The sequence below is a fragment of the Artemia sp. Qi Xiang Cuo genome, chromosome 6 (assembly GCF_049724085.1).
Source record: "Artemia sp. Qi Xiang Cuo chromosome 6, ASM4972408v1, whole genome shotgun sequence".
NCBI lineage: Eukaryota > Metazoa > Arthropoda > Branchiopoda > Anostraca > Artemiidae > Artemia > Artemia sp. Qi Xiang Cuo.
In genome coordinates, this window is record NC_142799.1 from 31,705,181 (window position 1) to 31,726,670 (window position 21,490).

The 21,490-nt window shown below is 34.6% G+C and overlaps 1 protein-coding gene and 1 long non-coding RNA gene across 3 annotated transcripts in view; one reads left to right on the forward strand and one right to left on the reverse strand.

Moving 5' to 3' along the window:
• The window catches only part of LOC148951123 (uncharacterized), a 36,967-nt gene extending 20,885 nt beyond the window's left edge, over positions 1-16,082 (forward strand). The window contains exons 1-2 of one of the 2 annotated variants that reach the window (XR_016141893.1): positions 8,277-8,371; positions 15,892-16,082. This is a non-coding gene — a long non-coding RNA (uncharacterized LOC148951123). Of the gene's footprint in view, positions 1-8,276; positions 8,372-15,891 lie in introns of those variants that run through there. The other variant, XR_016141892.1, reaches the window with a different exon arrangement.
• Positions 1-21,490, reverse strand: part of f (espin protein forked) — a 136,801-nt gene that overhangs the window by 110,251 nt on the left and 5,060 nt on the right. Inside the window, exon 2 of the mRNA XM_089090646.1 lies at positions 11,489-11,672. Within this exon, the coding sequence (XP_088946772.1) occupies positions 11,489-11,672 (184 nt within the window). The remainder of the gene's footprint in view (positions 1-11,488; positions 11,673-21,490) is intronic.

Below are 21,490 nucleotides of genomic sequence, written 5' to 3' on the forward strand. Positions count from 1 at the left end.
AGAAGAAGAAGATTGTGAGATCAAAGAAGGAGTTCTTCTCTTAAGATGACTTATCTCCCCCACAAGGAATCACATCCATCAATCACTTCCTCATTGAATCTATTCAATACTGAAAATGTTGATGTCAGTGTCAAGTATGGCTACTACGAACAATTTCACCCTCAACAGCCCCTCTCTGAAAATATACACTTTCAAATATTTTCCAATGAAGACTATTTCATTGATTTGTCATCAAAATTTATTGATTTAAATGTTGTGGTGAAGAAAAAGTCAGATAATACAACTCCAAATGCCGGCGATGGTCTCTCCTATGAAAACTGCATTCTACACAACCTATTCAAACAAATTAATGTATTTATTAATCGAACATTGGTGAGCACTAGCAATAATTTATCCAACTGTGCAAGCTACATACAATTTATGATGATGACGGCAAAGGCGTACAAGGAGATGAGAGGACAATCATTGGGCTATGAATATCGAACAGGTGTTGATACTGACGGTGAGTTGACCACTACAGTTACCCAGGAGGATCATCTAGTTGGGAAATTAAATCATGAGATATTCAATATATCCCAATGGCTACCCCCCAATGTCAAGATTGACATAAAGTTACAGATGGCCCCATCGAATTTCATTCTGAGAAAAACACTTCCTGCAGCACCTGATGCAAATGTTATTATCACATCGGCAATTCTCCACGTCCGAAAACAACAAGTTATGAGCTCTGTTGCATTGGCAGTGGAAAAGCTAAGAGCCAATGGTAACAACATTAAACTTCTTGTCCCCCATACAATCACCAATCAACGTCACATTGCCACCGGCTCTCGTAGCTATAGCGATTCATCGTTTATCAATGGAGAAATCCCATCAAACTTGGCTTTGGCTTTTGTGAAGAGTGGCAGCGTCGTTGGATCCTGGACTGAATCCCCCCATGATTTTAATTTTTTTGGTCTATCTAGCCTTGTGTGCAAAGTGAATGGTATTCCACTGTACAATCTATCATTTGACAAAAAATCCTATAGAACTCTGTACGATTTGACCATGCAATCCCTAGATCATGACTCTCACCTATTTGAAAATGGAATAACCGATTAAATTTTTTCAAAAAATCATGATACTCGTGTTTGGATCTGTCAAGGATACAGTATAGGAGTTTAGTGTTAACAAAAAGTATACATTTAGAGTATACATGTGCAAATACCCTTGAGGGGATTCCCATATTAAACTAACTAAGTAACTTTGAAACTTATAGGTACATCATAACTGACGGTAGTTTTCTACTAGACCTAGCAACATGAACACAAATCAAATAATCAATGTATTTAGTATGGATCCATACATGTCCCAATACAAGTCCTAGTGCATACCCCCGGACTTCATTGAAAAAATTCCAAGTGTTAACAATACTCTAATCATTGTTAATAGCAATCCATCGACTTTGCAGACTGGCCAGTGGCTCTGCATCTTTCAAACAGCGAAGAATATTGAATTTTTTGATCCTCTTGGCCTATCGTATAAATTCTACGTTCCATACATCAGCAACTTTATTGAAAGCAGTGGGAAAACCATTCTTCAAAATCAACGAAGAGTACAGGATTTAGCGACTAGGACATGTGGCTTTCATGCACTTCTCTTTTTCATGTTCAGATGTCGTGGTTACACCTACAAGCAGTTTCTCAACATCTAAGTTGACTTACCTCAATTGAACGACTTTCTAGTTGAAAGTATACTTACAAGTGTATTTAATATTGATTTTAGTGCCCTAAGAATAAAATGTTCTAAAGATGTATGTGAAATTGTTTATTAATAAAAAAAAAAAAATATATACATGATAAAAATACTTTTCTACTCTTTTAGATTTCATCCACTACTAGGTATTTGTCGACAACAACTAGTGCAGGTAGATTGTTTGATTTCACAGTGTACTGATTCTGATGTACTGCAATGTCGGGGTCACATTTTCTACAGTAGAGTGTGACTTCACTCTTGTCATATCTCTTTGTATAGTCAATGATACTATTCGCATTCATTCTATAGAATTCACATGTTTCAATTTGTGTATTTGAAGCAATTTCACAAACAGTGTCCTCAAGTGTCGAATCACATTCTGTCACTGCCAAATAAAAATCAGTGGGCTTATAATCATAACACCCATTGTCTTCACAACAATGACGTAGAAACCATATTCTCTTGTTGTTCCAACAGTTGAATCGTTGACCTGGTTCCTCCTCCCAGAACAATCTAAAACCACGACGATACCAATCTCGTAGCAATAAACTAAAATCACGGTTAGGATTCTTTCCAATCATACAGGGATATGTACTCTCCCACTGCTTACATTTATCATAATGACAATTGGAGCATAGGTGGCCTCTAGGATGAGAGTCACACACCTCTTCAAGACAGGAATTACAACCTTTAAATTGTACAGCATATCCTCTATGCAATTTACACGGGTTGCATAATCTACACTTTTCATCATACTCCTCAATCATTGTGCAATTCTCACATGATGACCAACTACCCAGTGAGTATATACATAGTGGGCATGTATGGAACATTTTGTCATGTGTTGACACTCTCACTGCCACAATGAAACTGAGCTTGCAAAATCAAAAAATTATGTGATATAGAGAGAGAGAGAGAGTAGTAAATCATCCTTGAGCACCATCTTTCTTATGAAAAAAAAAGTCCTAAATTTCTAAAAAATAATGTTTAAAAGCATATACACAATATAATTTTGCTGTGTCGTTATAAATATATAAATAAATTGTGTAAATGCATTTGAACCACAACGTAGAAGCTTCATACAATAGTCTAATGATGGAGAATCAGTTTTCATTATATTGATAAGTATTTCCCGAGAAAATATTTTCCATTGAATAGACAGCTCTAGAAAATCGTCATCTAGAATCACACGTTTTTCCATAAGAATTAGATTCTTCATGATTCGATCTTTCTCAAATCTATCCATTTTTTAGAGTCCTAACTCTCTCACAACCAACTTCAGACTAATCAGAATCTCTTTTTTGTACACAAAATATACGCTAGTCTACTATAGAAAAAAAAGAAAAAATACCATTGATTTAGAAACAGTTTTATTGAACATAATTACAATAATAATAATATTCACTGATGCATTTTGTTCTCATCAATATATTTCGATAGAACATCTAATGCTGACCGAAGTTTATTTATATGGAGACTATTTACTTTTCCAGCAAAACACAGCTGTTCCTCATGCTTAAATTTGCTTAATGATATCACATATCTAGCATACATAGTGTCCCATTCAAGACATAGTCTACAACCAGCAGTTATTTCCACAGCTACATTAGGTACTCGTATATCGTTGCTACTGCTGCTTTCAGTTCCATCATTAATCTCCAATAGTGTAAATGCACCACTCATTTTTTTCTCCACTAATATCCTCTCAAATAAAAACTATTCTCTTTGAATCCAATTCTCTTACTAATATGAATTGTAAAGAAAACTATTCCTTTTATTCAAATCCTAATCACCAATCAAGTCATACACGTTCCTCTTGACAAAGAGTGTAATGACCTGTAGAATAGGACTACCAGAAGAACCGGAAGGAACGTAAATGCTCAGAATATCATAGGAAGGAACGTAAAGGCCCAGAATATCATAGGAAGGAACGTAAATGCCCAGAATATAATAGGAAGGAACATAAAGGACCAGAATAAAATAGGAAGGAACTTAAAGGCCCAGAATATCATAGGAAGGAACGTAAAGTCCCAGAATATCATAGGAAGGAACGTAAAGGCCCAGAATATAATAGGAAGGAACATAAAGGACCAGAATAACATAGGAAGGAACGTAAAGGCCCAGAATAACGTTGAAATTCCTATAGCTTCGCGCAAACTAGTACTTTGCTTACTACTAAACACTACATCCATGTTGTTAAAAGGGCGTATCTGAAATAGCTTAGGAAGAACTAAGAGTGTCAAAGTGAAACTTTCAGGTAGAGTTGAGGGGATGCTGAGCAATAATTAAAAGGCATCATGTGTACCTATGTTTCCAAGAGACCGACTGTGAAGTGTCGTAGAAACAGCTAAAGATATTAAATTAGGACTGTCAGGTAATGTTGGGGGGGATTTTGATCTAAGCCCGAAGATAATACGCCCATCCAGGTTGTCAGAAGGGCGCATCTACAACATATAAGGAACAGCTAAGGGTACTAAGTTGAGAATTTCAGGGAATACTGAGGGGGTGTTTAGCTAAATTTAAAGAAACCATCTGTATCCATGTTTTTAAAAGGGCGGTTTTGGAGTGTCTTATTAATAGCTAAGAATATTAAATTAGAACTTACAGAAAATGTTGAGGGGAATTTTAAGCCAAATCGAAAGATCCAGGCTTTTGTGCATCCAGGATATTAGAAAAGCGTATCTGCAATATCCCAGGAATAGCTAAGGGCAGTATATTTAAAATTTTAGGGAATAGTGAGAGGGATACCTAACTAAATCTTACGGTTTTAAGTACATTCAGTTTGTCAAAATGGCATATCTGTGATATCTCAGAAACAGCATATTTTATTAACATATTGTAATTGAGATTCTATATGAATCCCGATTGTCAAAAGGGAATATCTTCAATATCTCAGGTGGTGTCAAGTGTATAAGGGGTAAAAATCAACGATTTAAGGGACCCAGCTGAAACCATGAGGGATCAGTGGACCAGGGAAATAAGTTAAAACTTGAGAGGATTAAGTGAAACTTACCAAGGACAATATGTTTTTGGAGACAGTTTTTATTTTCGACGTAATACCTTAAATTAGGTATTTTCTGCAAGACCATACTGCATTTCTATGACGAACAAATAAACGATCAAATTGGGATAAGTCCATTTATTAGACTGTGAAAACAGAAAAAAAAAGTCTGCATATTTCGATAGCATATACTGAGACCAAAAATTCAACAACCTTTCTTTTGCAATTAGAAGACGAAGAAGATTTACCGCCTTCATTAGAAATTCAACTTACATTTAGGCATTATTAAAGAAAAAAATTCACAACTCAAGACCTTGAACCTTGAATGAATCTAGTTATTGAACTGTTTCAAACAAATCTGGTGAATGAACCAGAAGTAATTACTCTGTTCTGTTAAGTATGTTAGTCTCGCTTTAGTATATCTGCTGATCGCTGTCTATTTGGTCGAAGTATCCAGACTTTTGTATCTGTTTTCACTGTCTAATAAATGAACTTGTCCCCATTTGAGTGTTTATTTGTTCGTTGGAGAAAGTTTGATTGTATATATTCCTATTGCGAACTATTTTTTTTTTCATGCTGGTCTGGCTATGAAATCACCTCAATTAAAGTTTCAGAACCGAGCAATCTTAAATCGAAAACGATTCTGGTTTCATTGATTCTTGACGGCCTATTTTCATTTTTTAAACAACAAAACAGAAGCCTTATGAATAAATCAGTTGAAAATGTATTTGCCTAAACAAACAAGCCGTTAAAACAAGCCGTATAATACAAAGATTCTCATAATAAAATGGTTGGTCAATATTTGTCTATATTAAAGGTTTTAACAGGACGAGGTCAGGATTGATTCACTCCTATCAAAGGCCAAAAATTACGCAAATATTCAATCCATTAATTTGAATAGCATTCCCCCTCTCAATTCATCTAAATGCTATAATAAAACTAAAACTAAAATTGGTTGCGAAACTAAGTTCAAAATATAAATAACAAGCGAAAAACTTAATTCTTTAATAGAAAAATCGAAAACGCTTTGCAAAAAATCCTTTTACTGATGAGTAATAAAAACAAAAATTTCGATTTAGAATGAACAAAAATCAATCAGTTTGTGATAACGAACTGTAAGTAAGGAGCGACCCGGCTCAATAGTAACCGAAACTCTAAAAACGGATGCCAATTTTGATGCCAATAGATGTATCAAAAGAATCAGATTTTTATGGTGATTTCAAATATATAAGCTTCATCAAGATTAGTCTTACGCAAGTTACGCGCCTGAGAAATTACCTTACTTTTCGAAAGAAAAGGAGGAAACACCCCCAAAAAGTCATAGAACTTTAATAAAAATAACACCATCAGATTCAGCGTATCAGAGAACCCTACTATAGAAGTTTCAAGCTCATATCTGCAAAAATGTGGAATTTTGTATTTTTTGTGCGAAGAAAGATCACGGATTTGTGTTTTTTTGTTTGTTTATTTTTCCCCAGGGGTGATCGTATCGACCCAGTGGTCCTAGGATATCGTGGGATGGCTCATTCGAAGGAAAATTAAAAGTTCTAGTACCCTTTTAATGTGACCAAAAAAATAGAGGGCAACTAGGCCCCCTCCCACGTTCATTTTTCCCCAAAGTCACCCGATCAAAATTTTGAGATGGCCATTGTGTTCAGCATGGTTGAAAAATACAATAACTATGTCTTTGAGGGTGACTTAGTCCTTCACAGTCCCCGGGGGAAGTTTTGCAAGTTATGAACTTTGCCCAATGTTTACACATGGTATTTTGCTATTGGGAAGTATACAGACGTTTTCATGAGGGCTTTTTTCTAGGGGGGGGGGGGTCAGAGGAGGGGGTTACGTGGGACGATATTTCCATGGAGAATGTTGCATTCGGGGAAGGGACATTTCTATGAAGGAAGCGTTGGATTTCCCAGCATTATTTAAAAAAGATCAGAAATTAAATAATAAAAACGAGTTTTTTCAACTGAAAGTAAGGAGCAATATTAAAACTTAAAACGAATAGAAATTAATACGTATATGAGGGGGTTCTTCCCCTAGTAAATACCTCGCTCTTTACGCTAAAGTTTGTTTTAGTACTTTCAAAAGAGCTATCTATTCTAATTAAACGGCCTTTGTGATTCAGAGATTTCTGATTCAAACAAAATTCGAACCTTAGCGCAAAGAGCGAGGTACTGACTAGGGGGTGAACCCCCTCATATACGTAATAATTTCTGTTCGTTTTAAGTTTCAATGTTGCTCCTTACTTTCAGTTGAAAAAAACTTGTTTTTTCCATTTAATTGCACCCAAAGCTAAAATTTTATACATTTTAAATAGTTTACATTTTTATGTTTTGAAAAATATATTGTCATTTAATTTTGTTAAGTTTTTATTCTAATAGGCATCAAGCAAGTTATTAACTGCTAAAATTTCTGAAAAATTATAATATGTCATTTTTTATTTAGGTTAAATTTCCATTTACGGACGGCTTTGATAGGAGAATTTCCTCATAGAGTTATTTCTAGATTAAAGTTGGCTCCAAGCAAAACTGAAACTTCTAAAGGGTGACAGAGTTGCAAATTGTTTTTAAATAGTTTGCTAAAAGTCATTTTTGTAGCCTTATCTACTTTATATTTATATCCTGCTTTAACCATTATTTTTAAATAAGATCTATAAATTAGAAGCAGTCTTCTACCGTTACGAGGATTTGGGTTATTGTTATTTCAAAAGCTGTCACCATCCAGGTGGTATGAAATTGTGGCTGCAGCTACTACATTGTTTAATTATTGAGAGGCAAATAAATTAATGCGAAAAAATGCGGCTTTGTCGAGGAGTTACATATGGCGGTTTTGAAATAGTAGTAAAACTTGTTTTGGGATTAATAAATAGCCTTTTGGTATAATAAATTAAAACATTTTATTGGCCTAGGTTCTTCTACGTGATTAGTAGCTTACTTGAATCTTCGGGAAATGTGGGTATACAAGACATCTGGATAACTAGTAATAACTCCGAATTACAAAATTCCCAAACCGAAATTCAAGAAAGAGAAACTTAGAAATGACTTGAAAAACCAAAAACCGTTCTCAGATTTTTGGTTTCAAATGGTTTTTAGTTTTACTTTATATATATATATATATATATATATATATATATATATATATATATATATATATATATATATATATATATATATATATATATATATATATATATATATATATATATATATATATATATATATATATATATATATATATATATATATATATATATATATATATATATATATATATATGTATTTGCTCAAAGAGTTAAGTGACACCCAGATAGCCTACTCTGCATTTTTTTTTATTGATAGAATTAAAACCAAAAGCTAAAACATGCTTTATTATCTTGCAATATCAGTTGATAGTTTTCACCCATATCTAAACATGAAAGGAGCAAGCCCTTTGATTATAAAAGAAAAATATTACATTATTTTTTTTGTAATGTGTGCATGGCCAAAGTTTAAATGTATGCCAAAGAGTTGTTGTTTTTTGTATTTTGTTTCTAGGGTGATGTGAAATACCGAAAAGATACAGTTGGCAGCCAATTTTTACCAATTCTTCTTGGGGAAGAGGAGCTGTAGAAACTTCTCCCATTTCCATTCTTCACGGGTGTGATAATCATTTTTCCGTTTCCTTGTCTGAGATTAAATAAAAAAAAACAAGTTTTTTAAACTGAAAGTAAGGAGCGACATTAAAACTTAAAACGAATAGAAATTATTCCGTATATGAAAGGGGCTGTCCCCTCCTCAACGCCTCGCTCTTTACGCTAAAGTTTTTTATTGTTTAAAAAAATAAAGTTTAGCGTAAAGAGCAAGGCGTTGGGGAGGGGACAGCCCCTTTCATATACGGAATAATTTCTGTTCGTTTTAAGTTTTAATGTCGCTCCTTACTTTCAGTTTAAAAAACTTGTCTTTTTTATTTAATTTCTGATCGTTTTTTAGTTAATGCAGCTTTTATTTTGGCTCGCCGTCATTGAATAAGTAAACAAAATTTGCATAAAAATTTTACTTTTCTTTTGCTAAATTGTTGTCTCTAAATTTGGTTCTGACGTAATTTACAAATTAACTTACGTAACGAACTTCTATATTCGTATATTTTTCTTCTGGCAAAAAATACAAAGTTGCAAATTTTTGCAGATATGAGCTTGAAACCTATGTAATAGGGTTTTCTGATACGCTGAATCCGACGGTGTGATTTTTATTAAAATTCTTTCACTTTTAGGGGATGTTTTCCCCCTCTTTGAAAAATCATGTAAATTTTATCAGGCTCGTAGCCTTTGATGAGTAATACTAAACTTAATAAAATTCATGTATTTAGAATCAGCATTATAAGCTAATTCTTTTGATACATTTATTGACATCAAAGTTCCGTTTTTAAAAGTTTCGATTAGCCTACTATTGAACCGTATCGCTTGTTTTTTTTTATTGTTTTTTTTTATTACGTATATGTTATTACGTATATGATGAGGTCCTCCCCTTAGTCAATACCACGCTCTTTACGTTAAAAGTTAAAAATATTTTTAGTTCACGAACCTCTGAATCACAAAGGCCGTTTAATCAGAATAGATAGCTCTTTTGAAAGCACTAAAAAAAAAAAAACTGTAGCGTAAAGAGCTAGTTATTGTCTTGGGGGAGACCACCTTCATATACGCAATAATTTCTGTTCGTTTTAAGTTCTAATGTTGCTTCTTACTTTCAGTTGAAAAAACTTGTTTTTTTTTAATTTAATTTCTGATCGTTTTTTAAATAATGCTTGTAAATCCGGCGCCCCCTTCATAGAAATGTCCCTTGCCCCAAAGAAATATCCTCCACGGAAAGATTCTCCCGAGTAACCCCCTCCTCCAGCCCCCCCCCCCACCAGAAAAAAAATATTCCTGAAATGTCTGTATGCGTCCCAACCACCAAAACAATATATAAGAACTGGGCAAAGTTCATAACTTGCAGCCCTTACCCTGGGAACGTTGGGGAATTAAGTCATCGTAAAAGACATATTTATTATATTTTCGACTATGCTGAACAACATGGCTATCTCAAAATTTTCATTGGGTGACTTTGAGAAAAAAATTAGCGTGGGAGGGGGCCTAGTTGCCCTCCATTTTTTATTGTCACTTAAAAAGGGCACTAGAACTTTTAATTTCCGTTCCAATGAACCCTCTTACGATATTCTAGGACCACTGGGTCGATACGATCACCCCTGGTGAAAAAACAACAAAAAAAACAAATAAACACGCACCCGTGATCTTTCTTCTGGCAAAAAATGCAAAATTCCACATTTTTGTAGATAGGAGCTTGAAACCTCTACAGTAGGGTTCTCTGATACGCTGAATATGATGGTGTGATTTTCATTAAGGTTCTATAACTTTTAGGGGGTCTTTCTCCCTTTTTCCGAAAATCAGGCAAATTTTCTCAGGCGCGTAACTTTTGATGGGTAAGACTAAACCTGATGAAACTTATATATTTGAAATCAGAATTAAAATCTTATTCTTTTGATGTATCTATTGGTCCCATAATTCCGTTATTTAGAGTTTAGGTTACCATTGAGCCGGGTCGCTCCTTACTTACAGTTCGTTACCACGAACTGTTTGAAATTCCCTTTTTAAAGATTAATTATATTTTTGCTCAAACTAAATGGTTTGGGGAATCAAAAAGCTTTTTCTCTGAATACTGTTTTCGGGACAAAAACCTCTTCGTCTACACGAAATTATTTTTCTGCCTCAGTTTCATGGTTGCGTTCATGTTACCTGACAGTTTTTCACCATTAGCTTCAAGGCAAGCACAATGTTAGAGGCTTTTGTGTTCTCATATCTGTCAGTTTGGACTACTTTCCACCAGCCAGGCTAGCAAAAAGCGAATTTAGATAATGAATCCTATGGAAATATTCCAAGTGAGAAGAAAATAAGTTGACAACGGATAAACTAAAACTGATAAAAAAAAAGAACCCCATATGGAGATATTTTTAGAAGAGACCTGGCAGCCATAAACCAAGTCAGGATTAGATTTAATTCCAGCGCCATCATCTAGCATTATAATAACCAAATGTACCATCAATTTTTTTAATCAAAATATTTTTATTTAATTTTTCCATCCAAAGACTTTGATGTCATTGGACTTCAGCACAATTTATGGTTGCATGAATACGTTTAGGGAATGTAACTGAGTTGATTAAACCAGGCCTAACACAGAACGTTGAGCTGTGAATAGCATTGCTTGGTATTTTTAGGCAATTGAATACAAAAACTTTTTAAACCAAATGAAGATATTGATTTGGAACAAAACTCATTTAACATGAATAGAAGGAATAACGAAAATATAGTGACGTTTAGAGTAGGCAGATAATAAGGATAAAAAAAGGATAAAGATCCTCCAGAACCGCTACTGGTATATTGGACGTCGAAATCGTTCCAGTTGTTGGGTCTTTTTTTTAAATTGACAAGTAGCAAGCTTGTCGCTCAACCTTGCTGCGGCAGGGATCGAACCCTTGGCCAAGTATTGCCAAGCAGAAGATCAATTTTTTTTGCTACAACGGGGTAGACAGACAATACCATTATCAAATATTTCAGATCGTGGAACTTAATAAATATGAAACAACATCTGTAGCATTATGTTGTATCCATTCATAAACCAACATAAACACATGGTTACGTAAGAGAGTATGAGATTATCGTTTGTTAAAAGAATTTTAAATTGTGGTAAAAAAAAATTATGTTTTGAAGCTTGTTCTACTCACAATCCATTCGACACACGACATACATCCCATCTGTGCTGCTGCATGGAGGGGAGCCATTCCATCATTTGCTCGAGCATACAGAGATCCTCCTCCTTCTGTTACTAGATACTTTAGTACTTCTAAGTGGCCTTCTTGTGCTGCCAAGTAGACAGGGGTAACTTGGTTGTCCATTTCTGAGTTGGCACTAAAGGAGGGAAACGTTACTGAATCATGTAATAACATCACCCTACATTAATAAAAAAAAAAAACAGTTCAGATGTAGTCTAAATCTTTAAATAACACAGCCAAGGTTTAATAAAGAGTAAATGTATTGGACAATTTGAAGTCACCAGAATGACAGGCTTGAATAATTTGAAGGAAAATCATGCATTAATTCAGTGGCGCCATTTCAGAAAACCTCAGGAGGTGGCAAAGATCAATATTGGGCCCCCGTTCAGACTTAAAATGTAATTACTCTGTTTGGTAGACTACTCTTCAAATTAGTCTTCGAATACACATTAAAGCAATGTAATTTATTTAGATTTTACCTTTTGCAACCTGGTTAGGGACCAAAAAATCGTTACAAGATGGAACATTTACCACATAAATTAAAAAGTGACAGTTACGTGCACTTACTTAAGCAATGTATATCTCCTTGGCTTCATTTTTACGAAGTCGTCCACAAGCTTTTCAAAATTGAGCTCCTTCACTGCAGCCTTTTCAGAGAACATAAGGAGCAAATGCGAAAGTCGCTCGTTGTTCATTGTTCTCCAAAGGTAATCCTTCACAAATGTCAACACAGAGAAAAATCGTTGAGTGAGCATGTTATGAGTGGGAGTTTGAGGACTACCCTCACGACCTCAAGAACCTCAGAATAAGCTTCTTTCAATCATCCTAGGCTTTCCAAAAGATCTAAAGCGTTTGCTGGTTTCTATGGATGCTGCGAAACATATGCACGAGCTATCAAAGCTTGACTATTCAGCTCTATAACATTGATGCAAGCCTTATCGAAGGTTGTCATGATCTCGAGAAGTCAATATGTGTTCATGAAGTCTTCGGATTTGGGGATAAGGCATCGCGTGGCTTCTAGTACTGGCAGCTGGACAGAACGCTCTTTAAACTCATTTATCACTCTGTCCAAAACCTCGTAGAAGTCTCTCGCATTTTCTCTTCTGTTCTTGTGCCCTCAGATTCAGTGCTGCGCTTTCAAAGTGTTGATGTCGTCAAATAACAGTTGGTTTTTTGTTTTGGTGATTAAAATGCAGGCGTCTGAAATGATCAGATCTGGGGCCTGCAGTTGTTCCGAAAGAGGGTTGATCACTGCAAGAACTTTGTGAATGACATGCAAACTGAATATGAAGAGTAACGTCTCTAATTGATTCTTAAGACATGTAGCTTCTGCCGCTTCCTCTCTGTCAGAAGATTCTTGAACAAGTGACAGAATTGGGAATATGCAGTCATATCTTACCAGAATTTTAGCCGCTGATCTATACCAGTAAGACCAACGTGTCACAACTCTCTTTTCAAGAGTTAGCGTACACGTTGGCAGTTTTCTGGGCCTCCACAAACATATGGTATCGAGTGCTGCTGTTGGAGACAAAACCATAAACTGTTTGCAAAACTGAAAATACTGACGAAATTCTTTGTATTTTCAAACAGTTCGTGGTAACGAACTGTAAGTAAGGAGCGACCCGGCTCAATGGTAACCAAAACTCTAGAAAACGGTATTTTGATACAAATAGATACATCAAAAGAATCAGATTTTAATGCTGATTTCAAAAATATAAGTTTCATCAAGTTTAATCCTACCCATCAAAAGTTAGGCGCCAGAGAAAATTTGGCCGATTTTCGAAAAAAGGGGGAAAGACCCCCTAAAAGTCATAAAACCTTAATGAAAATCACACCATCATATTCTGCGTATCAGAGAACCCTAATGTAGAGGTTTCAACCTCCAATCTATAAAAATGTGGAATTTTGCATTTTTTGCCAGAAGAAAGATCACGGGTGCGTGTTTATTTGTTTGTTTTTTTTTTGTTTTTTTTTCTCCAGGGGTGATCGTATCGACCCAGTTGTCCTAGAATATCGTGGGAGGGCTCATTGGAATGGAAATTGAAAGTTCTAGAGCCATTTTTAAGTGACCAAAAAATGAAGGGCAACTAGGCCCCCTCCCACGCTCATTTTTTTCCCAAAGTCACCTGATCAAAATTTTGAGATGGCCATTTTGTTCAGCATGTTCGAAAATATTATAAGGTATATCTTTTAGGATGACTCAATGCTCCGAACTTCCCGGGGAGAGGGTTGAAAGTTAGGGACTTTACCCAATGCTAACATATAGCATTGGTTATTGGGAAATATACAAACGTTTTCAGGGGAGATTTTTGCTGGTAGGGGGGGGGGGGGTGCCCCGGGGGTTATGTGGGAGGATCTTTCCATGAAGGAAGTTTTCATGGGGGAAGGGATATTGCTATGAAGGGGATGCCAGACTTCCCAGCATTATTTAAAAAAAGATCGGAAATTTAATATAAAAAAACAAGTATTTCAACTGCAACAGCAGCAACATCGAAACTTTAAACGAACAGAAAATATTACATATATAATTGGGTTCACACCGTAGTCAATGCCTCGCTCTTTAAGCCAAAGATTTTTAAGTACTTTCATAAGAGTTATTTATTCTAATTAACGGCCTTTGTGATTAAGCGGTCATTTTTAAAGAATTTGAACAAAATTCGAACTTTCGCTTCAAGAGCAAGGTATTGACTAGGGAGTGAACCCCCTAATAAACGTATTAAAAATATATGAATATAGAAGTTCGTTACGTAATTTAATTCGTAAGTTACGTATATTTATTACTAATAAAAACGTTCGTAAATAAAATTAAACAAGTTTCGAGAAAGCCCTTTAACTAAATAAAAGTAAATTAATATGAAAATTTTGTTTTAATTATTCATGTACGGTTAGCCAAGATCAAAACCTGTATTTATTCAAAAACGTTCAAAAATTAAATAAGAAAAACAAGTTTTTTAAACTGAAAGTAAGGAGCGACATTAAAACTTAAAACGAACAGAAATTGTTCCGTATATGAAAGGGACTGTCCCCTCCTCAAGACCTCACTCCTTAAGCTACAGTTTTAATTTGTCTCAAAACTTAATTTTTTTAAAAAATAAGAAAATTTATCGTAAAGAGCGAGGCGTTGAGGAGGGGACAGTCCCTTTCATATACGGAATAATTTCTGTTCGTTTTAAGTTTTAATGTCTTTCCTTACTTTCAGTTTAAAAAACTTGTTTTTTTTATTTAATTCTGCATACAATCGCCAATAGCAAGGTTAAGTCTATGGGAATGACGGTGAGTGTACACTACTTGCGGTGCTTTTTCCCGGAGACGGGTCTGTACTCCTGAAAAATGTCCGCTCATTACACTCGCCCCGACGAAACCATGCCAAAGGAGATATTCTTCAAATGGGTGACTTCGCTGCATATCTTTGAGTGTCTTCAATTTGCTGTTTTCTAATTACCTGGTTTTTGGCTTTTCAGGAATAAATCGAAAGCAACAAAAACAAATTGGAAATGGAATAATAAACAAAGAGCTTCAGAGTTGAAAATTGGGCCCCTCAAAAACAAGGGGGCATGGCCCCCCTGCCCCCTCACCCTCCCCACAAATGGTGCCCCTGCGTTAATTGGGTATTTCTTTAGCAATATATTTATAGACACATTCTAGAAAAGACCAACAAGGACAGTAGAACTCATATTACTGCTTTTAGTTGTGCAACTTTTTGTATTAACAGCAAAACATCTACTGAATTGAAAGCTTTCGTGCCATTTAAGCCGGATTCTCAAAAATAAGTAGATGGTCGTACCTCTTTTTTGACCCTCCAATTTTCTTGCTGGCCCAGTTTTTTCCAGTTTCCGTCGCTGAAACAAAATGGCATATCCCACATTTTCATGTTTTTACAGAAGAGCAAATACGAGACCTTAATGTATTCTGGGAGAATGGTCTTGTATTCAAGGATTGAAATGAGAAAAAAATGTGAAAATTGAAGGGTATAACTGGTTAATGTGGCTCCGTGTTTGCTTATATTGCTCGTACATACAATTATACCTGGATTTCATTAACCTACAGCCAAAACTGTTTACCTTATTCTTGGTACATCCCCTCTAATCCGCAAGAACTCCTGATGTATATTGTCCTTATTATCATCTACAAAGAAAGTAAAAGCCAGGTCAAAATGAAACCCCTTTAAAAGGTTAGGACAATATTTGCCCATGAATGAGTGCTCTTGAATCAGTTTGCAGCCAATTTTACTCGGTAACTTGAAAGACATCCCTGCAGAACTGTTATTGCCTCATGTCTGGATCCTTTCACATTGTTCAGAAAACCGTAAATTATTTATTAAATATGTATCAATACTAAGATACGTTATTTTCTAGGTTGAAATAACTTTGGTACCACGGTGATCATCCCAAGGAATGTATCTGGAAGCTGGCCGCACAGAAATTTATTAGAATAATTTTGGGAAATTAAAAAAGTAAATACGAATTTTTCGCATTCTAACTCAAGAATCTCTTAGAAAATTTGATTTTAAATGTGTTTTTGGCATTACCACGAACATTTGGCTCTAAATCATTTTCATAGGTAACTTCATTACAGACACACACACTGGCCGCGCATTCTAACTCAAAAATCTGTTAGAAAATTTTATTTTAAATGTGTTTTTGGCATTACCACGAACATTTGGCCCTAAATCATTTTCATAGGTAACTTCATTACAGACACATACACTGGCCGTGCATTCTAACTCAAAAATCTCTTAGAAAATTTGATTTTAAACGGGTTTTTGGCATTACCACGAACATTTGGTCCTAAATCATTTTCATAGGTAACTTCATTACAGACACATTAAAGTAAATGGATAAAAATTTAGAAGCTGCGAGAAAAAAGAAATAATTGAATAAATTTATGCAATTCAATTATTTCTTTTTTTCTAGCAGTTTCAGAATTTTCATCCATTTTTTAAATTGTTAGAATAATATGCTCTTATTTCAAAAAAAAAATCATTGGGCACAATTTATCGTCACAAGCTCGGTGTTACTTATCGTTACACTCATAGATTCATACCATAAATGTTAGCCTTTTAAAACTGTTTTTGGCTGCTTTCCGAGATGCTGAACAGCCGTGCAAACCTGTGTTTTCATTCAAGTACGAGTATTGTAATGTTAAAAAAAAAAGAATTGTTTTCCTTTTTCTGGCTCTATTGTCAAATTTTCTGACGTTCTTTATTTCTCTCTTCTTCTTTTTTCTTTATTTCTTTATTTCTAGTTTCTCTATTTCTTTCAAATTGAAATAGGTATTTTCCAAAGCATTGAGTTCGACGAGACGGGACCCAAAAATTCGTTGACACTAAGATCGAAGAATAATAGCTGCAACTCAAACGACACGACGCGTTACCTTTGGTTCACACTGATGCGATTTTTTTTTACACAAAACTGCTCACGGATATCGGATGCAGGACCATCGCAAAAAATGTTCACACATAAACGGTTCATTGTAGGCGTTGTGGCGTTGAAGCGTAAAAACTAGTATGAAAGATTAAAACTGCATAGACATAGGAATAGACTAAATCAAGTTCTAGAATCTAAAAGCCAAGGGAAAATGTTCAAAAGGCTAGACGGTATTAGTCTAGACTAAATGTGCCTAATGGATAATATAATTCTTATCTTCTATGTTCATTTCCCTGGATATGTCCTCCCAGGTCGTCAGGGCTAAATATTTACTTGAATGGACCTCATGTCCTTTGTTATATATTAATGAACGAGACTGCTGATGAATATGATTAGTGTCTGGAATAGTTGCATTGTATGATTATAAAAATATCTAAATCCAAAATATCGGACGCGATATTTAACGCATCAATAGAAATATTTCACCGCAGCTGTTGAACTTTTGACTCATAAACCTGCATCAAAAACAGACAAAACTTTACAAATTACGCAAAATGACCGTTTTTGTATGAAAAAACAGTAGTGTGAACCAAGGGTTACTCATTCTAACAATTTCCCCCGCATTGAGGAAGTCATGTCACCTAGGTAGCGTAAATTTTATTCTGATTTGTATAATGTTGGGGTTTTGCAATCCTGCCTCAATAAATGTTTAAAACATAAAATAAGGGTACAATCCCTTTATATGGGCCTCTCTAAAGAAGTCCAACAAGAGATGCTACAGTCAAACCGCAGATACGCTTTGAAAACCCGTTTTTACAAGATGATTCAAGACACCGCAGAGAGAAATACTTTGTCTAGCGTGGTTTTAAGATATTTAAAGTGTTGTTTTTTAGGAGTTTAGATGGGGAAAAAGGTACCTAGGTTAGGTTACGTATTTAATATATGCTATGCTTTGCCCCCCCCACTCCCCCTAAAGGGGAAACATATAGCCCAAATTTGTTTCTAAACTATTATATATTCAACCTATTTTATTTTATTAGCGTTAACCAAACTTGACTTTTTAGAAAGGCCCATATAAAGGGATTGTACCAAAATAAGTTTAGCAAGACTTTAAAAAATAGCAATATTGGTATATCCCGTGTTTTTTTTTCAATATGACAACAATTTGAATATAAGAATAAACTAGAAGTGAAGAAATGTAATATGTTTCTGGAATTTGGGAATGTGGAAGCGTGAGAAGCGAACATAAGACGACCTAATGTATCAAGAGTTATCAACTAATATAGGTAAAAAGTAAAACTTGGGGTTTTTCACACTCTCATTAAAAGTTCCAAATTAAATACACTTGGTTTTATTTAGTTTTATTGTGTCGTCTAAAAAGGAAAAATTAGTTGGCAAAAATTTCGACTCTATTGTTTTGCAAATTCAGTAATCATTTTTATGCACGGTCAAATTTCTCTCGATGACGTAATTGCAGTAAATAACAACTATACTTAATGAAACGTGAAATATTCTGAAATACTGAGCCGTCAAAAATTTTAGAAGCGCTCTAGGAAGCAAAATCTGCAAATGACCACTTATCGTGCAATCGCCGGCTATTTTTTCCCAATTTTCAAATATTTTGGAAACTAATTAAACGGTTTTTGCCCTTTTAGTTTTTGTTATATCTACTTAAGCCGTGCATATAGCTAAAAAAGAAAAATTATTTTCGGAGGTTCAAATTTTCTGTTTAATTCATCCTTCAAAAAATATTATAAATTTGTTAGATTTTTCCTGGTATTCAACTATTTTGACACACACTAAAAAAAATGTTTAGCGGCTATCATGCCTTAAATCTATGTTCATGTAAAACAAAAATCGTAACATTTACATGCAATTCCCGCGTCAGCAGAGGTATCATGAGTGGGAGGGGGGGTGCTTTCACCCCCAACAAAATTGGTTTGTCAGTCAGTTGAAAAAAGGAATGTTCCAAAACTGGGGCACGAATCGTGAGGATTTTACCACAATTTTACATATTAAACCAGTTCTCAGCCAGTTCAAAATTAGTAAAATGACACTTCAGGCGGCAAAACTTAAAATATTATTTTAGCTCTTAGAATTCTTCCATTTAAGATATCATAGTTCGGTACAAGGAGGAGTGCGTTCTTATAGTCTAGTTCATGTTTGTCTGGTAAAATAATCTTATTATACCAGACAAAAGATTATTTCACCCCCGGAAGCACAAAGACCAATTCTAGGACTGTGTTGTTTTTTTGCGAAACCTTTCTTGGCAAATTAATGTATGCGGTTGTAAGAATATTTTGGCGAAACTTATCTTGGCGAATTAATTTATGCGGTTATAAGAGAGACAAATATGGTTTGTTCCGTATATGTATAGTCGAATCCCTCGATTGCTATAACAATATTTCCCTTTCATTGGATGCTCTTGCTACCTTCACTGATACACCCTTAGAAATTAAAATTAGAGTTACATCCTTAGAAATTAGGTATTTGACAGTAAAATAAGTCGCTGATGAGGAATGCTCTCTCCCACGAACCCTCCTCCCCATATCCAGCAGCCGTTCTTGACGTTTAATCTTAACATAGTGCATCAGATACAGGAGAGTTTAGGGGGTGAATTTTCCATCCCTTCAAATCGATTTGAACGACATCTTACAAAAACCTGATTTTTGGCACCTCACTGATATAAAGATTTACTTCCTCTACTCTTTAAGTCTTATCTTGCTTGTTGGTGAGAGCGCTTTTGTGTATAGAAACAAAAACCTTGAATTTGATGGTGTAATTTCATAATCTTGGGTAGATTAGGTAACTTCAAGTTTTATAACTTTCATCTGTTTGAAATTCCAATTTAGAATTTGTGTGAAGAGTGTATTTTGTTGAAGGGTAGATATAATAAAAGCTTATAAAATAATCTCAGCGAGTTCATTAACTCCCTAACAATTCTTAGGAATTTGATCAATTTACCAAGTTACAGATTTTATCAGGTTCCATGCAGTATGTTCAGGTTCTAATTTTTGAGAATTTAGATAAGTAGTAATGAGACTACTCATTGCCTATCGTTCATTACCATAACACTGATGGAAAAAAAAATCCTAACATACTTTTGAAATGAACTGAAATCACTTAACGCGGAACTTGGTATTTTAAGTGCTTTAAGTATGCGGGTTGTTTTTTGAAACTCAGAGTCCAAAGTTTGAGCATCTTGAGCAGCTGTAAATAGCAAATTTCTAAGCTCTTTATTTTGAGCCACTGAATTCAAAAAATATCATCAGCCTGATATAAATTTTGCTTTTTGTGGTCCCAGAGCAAAACTAGCGGATTTTTGGGGTTTTAACGAAGCTCATTCAGGGAGTTGAGACAGAAGTCGTAATGGATATGACCTCTTTCCAAAAACTACCACGGGGGAGCTTTTTGTCCAAAGCTTTTGTCCAAAATCATAAGCAAGGCATTCCCTTAAGGCCCATTGTAGCTTTTGCGATATTCCCCGCCTCCAATATTGGAAAATTGTTATATACAGCCTTCAAACCTTTGTTTTTTTTTTCAAAAATCATATATATGTAATTCGGTAGATTTAGTCAAAAAACTCAAAAACGTATATATCTCAGAAAATACAATTATAAGTAGTTGTGACATTGTTTCGATGTATACAAATATTGATATAGCAGTATCTGAGGAATTATTAGAAAATAAAATAAACAAAAATTACCATTTAATAGAAGCTTCAGCAGCACGAATAGATTGCGATGTCTTAATTACCTTGGTTAAAATCTGTAACAAGTATTTAATGTATTTCCAATTCCGCAATTCTTTTTTACCATCAAATTAATAATTTACCGATTGGTGCACCCCTCTCCGGATTACTGGCGAATATTTATGTGGAACATATTGAAAATTGGGCTTTGGATTCGTACTTCTGGAAACATATTTTTTGCTGACGTTACATGGATGACGTAATTTAACTTTGAAATTATGGGGAAAATGAACTTGTTTTTTTTTAGATTACCTTAATACATATGATAGACATCTACAATTTACCTTAGAAAATTGAAAGTGCAAATAAAATCTCATTCCTAGATGAGTTAATTATTCGTATCTTAGATAAACTCAATTTTACTATTTACAGAAAACCAACACAAAACAATAAATATTTACATTTTAAATCAAACCACCCCCCGTAAGTTGAAAGTGATGTCATACTCTATCTTATTGATCTAAGCATTTGTTTCTATACCCACATCACAGCGGAACTAAATTTTATCAGGGACATAATTTTTGAAAATGAGTATCCTATTCTATTTATTAATAATATAATTAACTGTAGACTGAAAAAGACTCCCATAAAGTCAATTGGAGTTTACCATATGAGAATGCCGATAAGCCCTCAAACATAATTTACCTCCTTTACCTCCCCAAAATGACAACAAACCTTTGAAAAGTTTCCACACAAAGTAATCTCTGTGCAGTATTTACTAGTAATTTCAAAATCACACATTTCCTAAATTCTGGTAAAGATAAAACCTCAGTTACTCGTCAAAGAGGGGTCTATCAAATACCATGCGATTTTGTCACATACTATGAAGATAGAACT